Source organism: Ruditapes philippinarum, unplaced genomic scaffold (assembly GCF_026571515.1).
Source record: "Ruditapes philippinarum isolate M1 unplaced genomic scaffold, ASM2657151v2 ctg305_1_1_1_1, whole genome shotgun sequence".
In the NCBI taxonomy this organism is placed as follows: domain Eukaryota; kingdom Metazoa; phylum Mollusca; class Bivalvia; order Venerida; family Veneridae; genus Ruditapes; species Ruditapes philippinarum.
Genome location: NW_026866294.1, coordinates 458,943 through 470,417, shown reverse-complemented (window position 1 = coordinate 470,417; position 11,475 = coordinate 458,943). Strand labels below are relative to the sequence as shown.

The 11,475-nt window shown below is 33.5% G+C and overlaps 1 protein-coding gene across 1 annotated transcript; it reads right to left on the bottom strand.

Moving 5' to 3' along the window:
- Positions 1–400: 400 nt before the first annotated feature.
- On the bottom strand, positions 401–11,033 carry LOC132732024 (uncharacterized). The gene is made up of 3 exons (XM_060718362.1): positions 10,882–11,033; positions 2,957–3,025; positions 401–2,365 (listed from the first exon to the last, which is right to left on the bottom strand). The coding sequence occupies exons 1-3, from the start codon at positions 10,901–10,903 to the stop codon at positions 1,587–1,589; spliced, it is 870 nt and encodes a 289-aa protein (XP_060574345.1). The 5' UTR covers positions 10,904–11,033; the 3' UTR covers positions 401–1,586.
- Positions 11,034–11,475: the final 442 nt, after the last annotated feature.

Below are 11,475 nucleotides of genomic sequence, written 5' to 3'. Positions count from 1 at the left end.
TGTCTTTCAGTCCGTCTGTCTGTCTGTTAAAAAAAACTGTTTCCTATGATCACTTTTAAAGAACTTTTCCAACAAATTTACTTAAAATAGAGAAAAATTGAAACATTAGTGAATGGCCAATGGCCCTTCAGAATGTTGATGGGGTTCTAACCGGTAGGGGACTTATGGATTGCTTGCAATACTATGATAATTGCTTGTTCTAATTGTTCCAATCAAATGTCATATCAGATAATTTATGTAAATGGTACAATCGAATTTCAAAACAAGTGTTAAAAACTTTATTGTTACACAATCGGAAAAACAGAAGGCCCGAAGCGTGCATTATTCTACATTCTAACACCCACGTGATTTTGTCACTATAGACAAAGACACCAATATCTTTTATTCAGTCGTTAACGCTGTACAGTATTGTTTACGCGACGTCACAATGTAGCGCCAAACAGCACGTGCAAAACAATCAAATCAAGTACGCTATTTTAATGTCGCAAACGAGTTAAGTTTTACATTTATTTCACTTTCAAACTTTTTGTTTCGCTTAAAAAATTATAGTGTGAAATAAAATAAACAAACAAAGTTTCGTCAACGTTTTCAAAATTCGTTATTCTCAAAATGTTTCTACACACGGAAGATTTAACGACAGTTTTTTTTAAACCCACTGGAACAGCCTTTAAAGAACGTTTCTATGGGAAACTCTGAGGCGAGAACAAATTTAACCACCAAACAAAAAGTCCAACTTTATAATTAAGAAATAACATCGTCCTGAGAGGTGTATATCGGCTATTTAACACCGGTTTGGAGTTTTGATGCGTAGGAATTGACGCATCAAAACGATTTTCGCCGATTTTCGTATAACGCTGTTCGATTTTCGCATCCTACTGTTGCGAAGATATATAAATTATTAAACAAAAGAAATAATAAGAAAAAAAACGTTATTTTATCAAGTTTTGAACATTAAAAACTTACGTCGTATTGTGTTTACATCAGTACCCCATTTATCATTCCTGTATGTATGAAATAAACACGACAGCTTGTTTATGAATGAGTTGTTTACTTAGGATGACGTCATTACGCTGCTTACGGATTGGCGCCGTTTTGTCAAAATATTTATTAACTTATATGGATCTAATATATGGCGTTAGTGTATGTGAGATATTATTTCGGTATTGTATGGAAAGAAAACATTATACGAACTGAAAATATAAATGAAAATGCTTTTTATTGTTGCTTTAAAATGCTTTATAAACTATATAATCGAGGGTGAAAACATAATAGCGCATGTACAAGTAGTCCCGTACCGGTGTTTATTGACAGTTTAACACCAGTTTTTTTCCTTCTTTGTCTATATTGACAAAATCACGTGAGAATAATAATTATATTTTTTCTTGACGTGTTAGAATGGAAATAGATATTAATTCAATGCACGTTTTTCGTTCAAATGCTTTGTAATTAATCACTCAGGCCTATCGGCCTTCGTGATTATATTACTACGCATTTGAACTCAAATCGTGCATTATTCTACAACAATGCACTCAGAATTGATATCTATTTCCTAATTTAACCCGTTACATTTATAGTGTGATAAGCCTTTAGGAAATTTGGTTACATCTCTCCGGCTGAGGACTTGGATGTAATTCCTTCACACAAAAGTGCCATCTACTGTGTAGCCCACCTAAATTGTAACCATAAATAAAATTGTAACCAGCATTTACTCTATAATACACAACTGGGTAATGGTAGTCATGACGCTTAATGTTATTGCGTTTATGGTCACTTGACCATCTGCGTTGGATCTGGTAGTTGCATTGTTCGTTTAATAAATTTACTTGTTCCAGAACAAACATAGCCTGCTTATGATTATCATCGTCATCTTTGGGCTCATTGCGGCTACAAAACCGGTTAGCATGCATAACGATTATATTACAATTCTCATTACCAGCGGTTGCAACAAAAACACTGCACCCAGAAAGCAAGGCTGTAACAAATAAAGAGCTTCTCTGTTGTACAAATGGCAAAAACGTATATGATATGGAGTTGCGTTCATCTAAAGGAAGAAGAACAGCTTTAGCGTTCGTGCCGAATAAAGTGTTTAGTCGTGTGCTCGGAACTACTTCTATTGTATACATTCCATGCAGTTCTCCATCAACTAAAACACATTCTACAGGTTCCCAGCAATCAAGAATCCACGTTTTATCGGTTGCTTTGTCGAAATGTCCTTTTTTGTGAACGAATCTTTGCATTTCCCTCCGACAACCATTCGCGTGATTGATGTTGTCACCTTGGAAATTAAATGTATTTGTTTGATGAAGTAGCTGCAAAAATTTGTTGACTACATTGGAGTCCACACCTTGTATAAGTGTCCGTGAATCTGAAGCAACACACAACATTAATTAATTTGCATTATTAATAAACATCTGTTATAACAAAATGAGAAGCAGTTTTCAGAGCGTACTCCTTCTATCAAATAACAGCTAAGTGAACTATTAACATGCACATTTTAGCCATAATAAGTTTTAGCTTTGGACTTTTTTGACGTACAGGGACAGAACTTAATTGTTCGCGATTTTTAACCATTTGGTGTAGATTTGTGCACCTTGTATGCCAAATATCAAATTATTATCTGGCCGGTATTTATTTTTCCTTAAATGGAAATTGATTCAATGCAATACTTTAAACAAAATTGGGTTACGATAGCACACTAAATCTTGATTTTTTATTTTTCTATTATTTTTTTTAGTATATATCTTTATTATATTTTTCCGTTTTAGGTATCATTGTTGATCCGTGTTAGATTTTGAACTACAGCGGAGACATTTTAACTATTGGTTACGTCTAACTTTTCGAAATACGCAAACAGTGAATTTACTTGTATTTAGAGGAGCCGTTTCAACTTCCTCAAAACCCAAAACAAATGTCTTTGCGTCAAATATAGGTTTAAAAGTTTCCGAGATGTATTTACCTCTATTAGTTTCACAAATGGATCCTCTAGCAACTGATATAATTCCACTGAGTAGAAATAACAGATAACCTAAAATGAAATATAAAAAAGATTTATTTAAAGAAGGTATTGATGATCGTTCTACCGAATTCATTTTCGATACTAGTAATGTCATTAGTCAATAATTCAAAATAAGTCAATAGGTGATATTAAGGGGAGCAGGCAATTTTTAAACTTTTTAATAAGTATTACAGAATGGAGAAAATAAGAGTCCCTAAAGAAAGCCCAACACGGCAAAATTGAAAATGTTGCAGGCTCGGTTTGATTGAGCCTGTTCATGGACGGTACTGTCAAGTGCAAATTAAACAGCCAACAAGGCATTACAATATACTCGTATTCTTCGCCAAACGTATTGTACTTCTTACAGAAAAAACAACAAAAATGCAATCTAAGATAACTTAGTGAACCAAAAAAAATCAGGCAAATCAATTTGACAGGTAATGATTTATTTTGCTCAAATGTCCTCCTGTCATTGTAGTTTCCGAGAAGACTTTTAAAGCAAAAAATATGATAAACAAGATCAACAAGGAAAGGCGGCGTTCAATGAACGCAACCCCCACATGACCCAGCAACAAGAACCAATGGCAAGGAGCCCAGGGGGACCCCAAACAAAAACAGGACAGGGCAAAGACAGAACACGGACAGGTTAATTATTAAATGATAATTAATTTGTAACTGATTAGGAATTCAAAGCAAGTCAATGTATCAAAGTAACTCTTCATAAACATTTGCCAATATTGAGAACAATTTAAATTCGGAGACATGATTTCAGAAACTATAACATGCTATATATCTTACATTTTGGTATGTAGTTAGTAAAGAGGATACTTTAATGTAAAAACCGAGTCTGCAATTTGATGTAATTTTTAATGCTTCGGAGTAATCACTTTTTCCAGATATTTATACATCACAACAATAGGTGCCAAGTGCTGTATAGTAGTCGTGCACAGTTTCATCGTACTTCACTTCAGTGTTGTTATATTTTCTAGTCCTTAGGGATCATTGAGTTTAGCGCTTTTAAATGTTGAGAATTGAATGCCGTTCAAGCCGGTGCTAGGGGCGTGAGGGATATTGCACTTTTTTCATTATCCCTCATGTACAGACTCAATCAAAGGTTCTGCATTTTTTTTTTGGTAATTTTACAGTTTTAATGCTTCTGAAAGATCACTTTTTTCCAAATATTACATGCAAATGTATGTTTCTAAACAGGTCAATGCAACAGAAGTGATCCAAGGGCTAAGGGAATTAACAAAACTACAGGACTTGTAAAAGGTGTTAAAAGACTATTGAACTATTTAACAATGTCATTAAAACAAAATCTGTATTGTGGACATATGTAACTTTTTCATAACAATAAGAAGATTCCAGTAAACATTTGAGGGTCATTCTGACTAATTTAAGTTTAACTGTCATTGCCATGTACTGTGTGATGCCAGAAATAGAATGCGTAGTTGCACAAACTAACATACTAAAAGTTATTAAAACTTGAGTGAAGCTCCTATTTCAACTTAAGGGGGCAGGGGACATATTCGAATGATGGCCCCGGTCAAATTTTTTAATAACTCAGACATGGTGTTTTGAAGGTACTGATAACTTCAGATATTTCTCTGTCATTGTAATTCTTTCTTGTTTGTGTGTAGGAAATGAGATATATTTTTGGGTTTTTACCCGAAACTAAGCATTTTGGTAGCTTTGTATGTATTTCTGACTCTCTGAATGGAGGTGAAAAAGTTAAAAATCAAGCTTTGACAGTTGGCGCCAAACAAGTAAGAAATTTCAGATAAATTTTGTGAAAAATCTAAACGTATGACAGACACTTTATTTGTCATTTCTGAAAATGCCATAGCTTGCACTGCGTGTTACTGATATTTTTAAAGGAATCGGGCAGATTCTGGAGTATGCTGCACCTTCATGAAGATTGCCTATATTGGTACATTTTAGGTGTGATTTTGGCTGGGTGGGGGTAAATATAAATTGCTGTCAGTCATTTTTTGAAGGAGCAATGCATGCAAACTATTATTTTCTTCAATGTATGTCATATATCATTGAATAATGCTGTGCAACTGGTTATCTGCCTGTGAAACAGATTTTGAAATATTTGGAATTGTGTTTCTGGTCACACTGAAATACATAATTTTTCATTTTAAGGTCCCTGCCCCCTTAAGGAAATTTTCAAATTTATAAAATGTGTTGGAATTGACCCAAATGTGCCCATAAACATTCCTTCTACATTTGTTAGTCAAAATTTGAAGTACCTGGTAGGATTTATCAAGTTATGTAGAGTAAGTAGACTGTCAAGTCAAGGGAGGTAATAAAAATTTGGAATTTTGGCAAACACTGTACTTTACAGAATGTGCACATTTATCCAGATTTAACAGTTTTATATTGTGCAAATTGACATAATAATGCATAATTGAGCACTTTTAATTGTTACAAATGTACATAATGTCATATAAGTCAACAGTGGTGTCTTTACTGCACTTTTAGGTGTATGCAAGAATGAATGGGGTCTGGTTTCCTGTGAAATTCATTTTGGGACATTAATTGTGGCTGTAATATTGTTTTTCTTGCTATTATCTCCTTCCAAAAGACTTTAAATACTCTGAAAATACTTTATGGTATTTAAATAAAGGTGGAATACAGAAAAATAACCATCTCACAGGTTCCTGGCACTTGATATTAAGTAAATCATATAACAGGCATGGTCATTGTACTAGTTACTTCCCCTGAAATAGGGTCTTTTTTAAATATTTGATTTAATACAAAGTAACCACAGTATTCACTTTTCGAAGTTAACGTTTAATGCGAAATACTCCATATTTTAAGAAAATAAAAGGAAACGCTTTAATGCGAATCACATAAAAAATCTTAAGGGGGCAGGGGACATATTCGAATGATGGCCCCGGTCAAATTTTTTAATAACTCAGACATGGTGTTTTGAAGGTACTGATAACTTCTGATATTTCTCTGTCATTGTAATTCTTTCTTGTTTGTGTGTAGGAAATGAGATATATTTTTGGGTTTTTACCCGAAACTAAGCATTTTGGTAGCTTTGTATGTATTTCTGACTCTCTGAATGGAGGTGAAAAAGTTAAAAATCAAGCTTTGACAGTTGGCGCCAAACAAGTAAGAAATTTCAGATAAATTTTGTGAAAAATCTAAACGTATGACAGACACTTTATTTGTCATTTCTGAAAATGCCATAGCTTGCACTGCGTGTTACTGATATTTTTAAAGGAATCGGGCGGATTCTGGAGTATGCTGCACCTTCATGAAGATTGCCTATATTGGTACATTTTAGGTGTGATTTTGGCTGGGTGGGGGTAAATATAAATTGCTGTCAGTCATTTTTTGAAGGAGCAATGCATGCAAACTATTATTTTCTTCAATGTATGTCATATATCATTGAATAATGCTGTGCAACTGGTTATCTGCCTGTGAAACAGATTTTAAAATATTTGGAATTGTGTTTCTGGTCACACTGAAATACAAAATTTTTCATTTTAAGGTCCCCTGCCCCCTAATGAATTTACTAAGTGCTCCAAACATAAACCCTGCATCGACGAACAACGTCAGGTGAAGGCTTGTTGGTAAATTATTCCTACTGCCCAGCGTTTACGTTTCGAAAACACAACTAATCTTGCTACAAATTTATTAACAGTTGACAGAAGTATTAAGTTTTATTGATAAATAATGTTTCAATGCATATACTACTTATAAAATGTGAAAAGTGACAAAACACTCCCTGAATCATATCTTACGTACCAAGAAAGAAAATGTCAAGGAAAATATGAGTTGACAAATTTCATCTATTCAAACGACACTTGACATGTTATATAAAAGGAAGTCGCCAATAATGTTCAATAGCGTTATAAGGCAACAGATAACGCTTTAAGGGCTTCCCTTCTTAAACAATTAAACAATACTAAATAATTACATTGATTCTTTTGAGTTTAATATCATTGATGTCTTCAAAGTATGTCTGTTTTTTTGTTACATGTCGTGGTTGATATGTATATAAATTGTGGTTTCGCGCTGTCCCTATAAGGGCGAAATCGCAAAAACACGATACATTGACGCGAAAACACGATACAAGATCGCGAAAACACGGAGAAAAATATCACGTTATCGCGCTATTAATATCGTGGTTTCGCGTTTTCGTCCTCGATCGTCCATCGTGTTTTAGTGTTTTCGCCTTCGCGGTCAGTAGGGCGAAAACGCGAAAACATGATATTAATAGCGCGAAAACGCGATATTTTTCGCATCGTGTTTTTGCGACCTTGTATCGTGCTTTTGCGTTTTTGCCCTACTGACCGCGCAAGCGAAAACCCGATATTTTAATATCGCACTTTCGCCTTCCGTTTGGACATTCGTAAACATTGAAAACGAATTAGACTCGCGTATCAGGGCATTAATTTACCTGTTTTGTGGTGTCCCACACAATTTATCGCGATAGATTTTACATCGCTTTTCTCAGAAAATCACTTAAACTATATTCGTAATGCATTTGGTTGGCAGACTTGTGGCTGTTGCAATTGAAAAGGGGCTCAATTAAGCTCAGATGGTTTAAATTCATGTCGTGGTCAAAAATGGATGTTTTAATTGCGGAGATAGTTCTGCCAGAAAGTGACGAAATTAGCTACTGACAGACAAAAGCATGACTTTTACCCCCAAGAATAAGAATGCAAGCACAAATTTGCCTATTTCATTTCATAATATGTTTATCCAACCAAAATATTCAACTATATTTATCTCATTTTTATTTCAGTTTTAGAAAAATGTGATATTATGTCTTATACTTGAATTTAATATTTTGTCTTATTTCTCCATTAATTAACTAAATTTATCAACACCTATTGCAAATAGACATCACAAACCTGCATGCAAATCTAAACAGTGAAATGGAAATTAAGTTCATTTCCAGTTGAACTTCGTCAACACCAAAAGTACAGAAAAATGGTCTCCGAGCAAGCTGTTGCTCGCTTTTCACAGAAAATCATTTTAACTATGGTAGTGATGCATTTGATCTATAGAATAATGGCAGTTTCACTTAAAAACAGGCTAAAATAAGCTGAAATGGGCAAATTTCATGCCTAGATGCCAGACATGAATGCTAAATTGGGTGAGAATTCTACTAGTAAGTGACAAAATCAGCTGCTGAGAAACAAAATTGATATTTTAACCCGGCCAAAGAATCAAAATACAAGCATAAATTTGCCTGTTTTGTGTCATTATGTGTTTATTTATCAAAAAATATTCAACTAGTTTCAATTCTGAATTAAATTTTACGAAAATGTGATATTTTGTCTTTTAATTTGAGCCCAAAACATAAAGACAGGCATATTAAACATGCGATACAAAAACATAGTGTTTCGCGCTTGCGCCTTCGCGGTTGAGAGGGCGAAAACGCGAAATCACGATATGAGATCGCGAGAACACGATGCCTAAAATATCGCGTTTTTCGCGCCATTTACTTTTATTGCTCTACTGACTGCGAAGGCGAAAACACGATGGGAGATTGAGGCCCAAAAAGCGAAAAACACGATATTAATAGCGCGAAAACGCGATATTTTTCGCATCGTGTTTTCGCGATCTCTTATCGTGTTTTCGCTTTATCGCATCGTGTTTTCGCGTTAATGTGTCGTGTTTTCGCGATTTCGCCTTTAGGACAACAGCGCGAAACCGCGCTGGCCCTAACGGAACACTGTACTTTAATGTAAATAGAACAAGGAAGATATCACATAGATATCATTGTTTTATATAACGGAGTATATAATTGAGAGACAATTGTTTAGTGTTGTGGATGTGTGTATAAGAAGGAAGTAACAGGATGTGTGTATAAAAAGGAAGTAACTGTTGTTGAAATCTCTTCCTGCTTTATATAAAATTAAGGGGATAACAAAATTTCCATGAATAAAATGTAAGTAGCACGCCTCAAGATCCGTACTTGTAAGGCAAATGTTTTTTGAAATAAAATATTGTGAAGTGTACAAATGAAGTAATTTACACATTTTACAATGACCAAACAGATGTTAAAATAGGCAAAATAGCCCCTACTGCATTAGTCACGCAGTAGACCTATGATGATAGTTTTATTTTGTCAACATTTTGCGTTATTATTTTAAATGTACTCTCTAAAGTCGTTGTAAAAGTTGTTTATGCTAATAGGTTTAGCATTTAACCCATTTAACTCAGTATATCACTCATGACGTTGTGAACAAAACTTTGTCAAACTTTTTTTGGCCTACGTATTATTTTATGATTCCGTAAATGTCCTCAAATACAGTGTGTATTTGACCAAAGGTTGTATTTTGTACAGTATATTACTTGATTCAAACTCAATAACTGCGCAAAAAAAAAAGATTTCACCGCAATGATAACTCTTAGTTGTAACTTCTTTTGTTTTGCGCAGTAGTACGCGTAGCCGTTGAACGTCTAATGTCATTTTCTTTACGTTGGTCCATTTCTAATGCCTTAATAAAGATATTTATTATGCTTAAAGAAATGTTGTTGTTAATGTTTGTATGTGAATGTGCCATACATGTATATGATCATACAAAGATGTGATAAAACATTATTATGTTCGTGAGTTTTTGTGCACATTCATTTCTTAAGTATATAATAGAAGCCTGGCGATTTTCGCAAATTTTTCGCGCTGGTACATTCATGAATAATCTTGCGCAACGCTGTAAAATACGTAAACCGATTGTGCATCGGTGTCACATAATCCGAATTCTCTTATAAGTATGATGAATATGATTCACTTTGCGTTTCAAGACACGAGGTTATAAATTTTAGTACTGATCAAACAACGAACGAAGGTTCAATATATCGAATATAAATAAATAAATGCTGGATTTGCAAATTATAAAAGACTATAGATGTATTTTTACTATATCTATAACTTCATTAGAAAAGAAATTGTCAATGCAAATGATCATAGTATCGCTAATGTTTTACATGTGAAGTTGACCCTAAAATTCAGGTCGATTCTTACTATCACTATTAGTCTAGACTGGTATCAAAATGTAAAATCTAAAATATTCAAGGTAGGATATAGTAAAAACAAGACCGTTTAAACTGAAAAACATTCTTTAACAATAATTACAGAGTGCTGCCGTGTATTTCTATCATATCAACAATGCAGGGGTCAATATTTTTATATACGTTTTAGGCCTACAGATTTTTTCTTTATTTCATATTGACGCCTACAGTATGAAATAAACTGGGTTTGATTTAAGTATATATATATAAGTATTTTCTTGTCCAGATATGATATCATTATTTCGATATATCTTCAATCAACGTTGTCAGGATTTAGCACAACAGACCAAGCGTTGTAATTGAGGAAAACTCCCGATGGTGACAAAAATCGTTGACAATCTTACGTTACCCGGATACTGCGTGAACAAATGAAGAAAAGCCAAATACACTACCGCAACTTAGCGTATTATTTGTAAAGGAGAAACGTGTGTATAGAGCCAACCTAACAGTCATTCGAATAACAATACTATAATAACAATTCACTATTATGATGCAAAAGCATTGCCCTTGTAATATGATGAAGAAAAGGAAAAAGTCTTGAAAATGAATAACGTCGAAGAAACGTGAATTGATATCAGTAATAATTAAAACTGTAGCTCTGGAGCAGAAGAAGCAATGATAAAAACAGATACTAGTACACAAAACGACAAAAATGAGATTATTGACAACGTAGATAACGTACATTTGGTAGTTCCTCTGAATGAAGAATACATGTATAAATAAATATTCGCAATCAAATGGAAAAAAAAAACAAGAAAAAAACAAGCTTTATTATTCTAAATTTTTATAAAACAAAAGCTCTATAGAAGGCATTGACTAGATCAACAATATTAAAAACAAACCTGATTTATATTGTACAACCATTTTCACAATATCCGTCTGTGTTTCTCATTAAAAAATGATTTGAAATACTCTGAATTTGCTTACCGGATACGTGGTGTTTTCCGTTATACATTAAAGGCACTTCATGTCTCAGATATCCATATTTATTTATTCAATTCTTTAGAAAAGTTAAACATGTGTGAAATAATTTAAAAGTTGATTTAGAGCATGATAGATGTTTAACAGCTTGAGATAGAAGAGATGAATGTGCTGTAATGTGCCGTAAAAGTAGCAAACTATAAACAAAGTAGTATTTTGGTTCCATACCAAATACATATATGTATTGCTCATTCATACCATACTTATACTTATTTACTGTAATCACACAATCTGCCAACTAAGCAACTTAAACAAAGGTAGTTTATCTATATGGCAAATGAGTATTTTTTTTTTGGAAACCAAGATAACAAAAAAAGAAAGGATTTTTTTAGAAATAAAAATGATAGCATAAATAAGGCATAGTGAGCCTTTAAAGAACTTACTTCTTTGATCTTTAGCTTCCGGAAAGTAGTCATTATACTCAATATGTTTAAGCGGTCAATCATAAAGTTAAG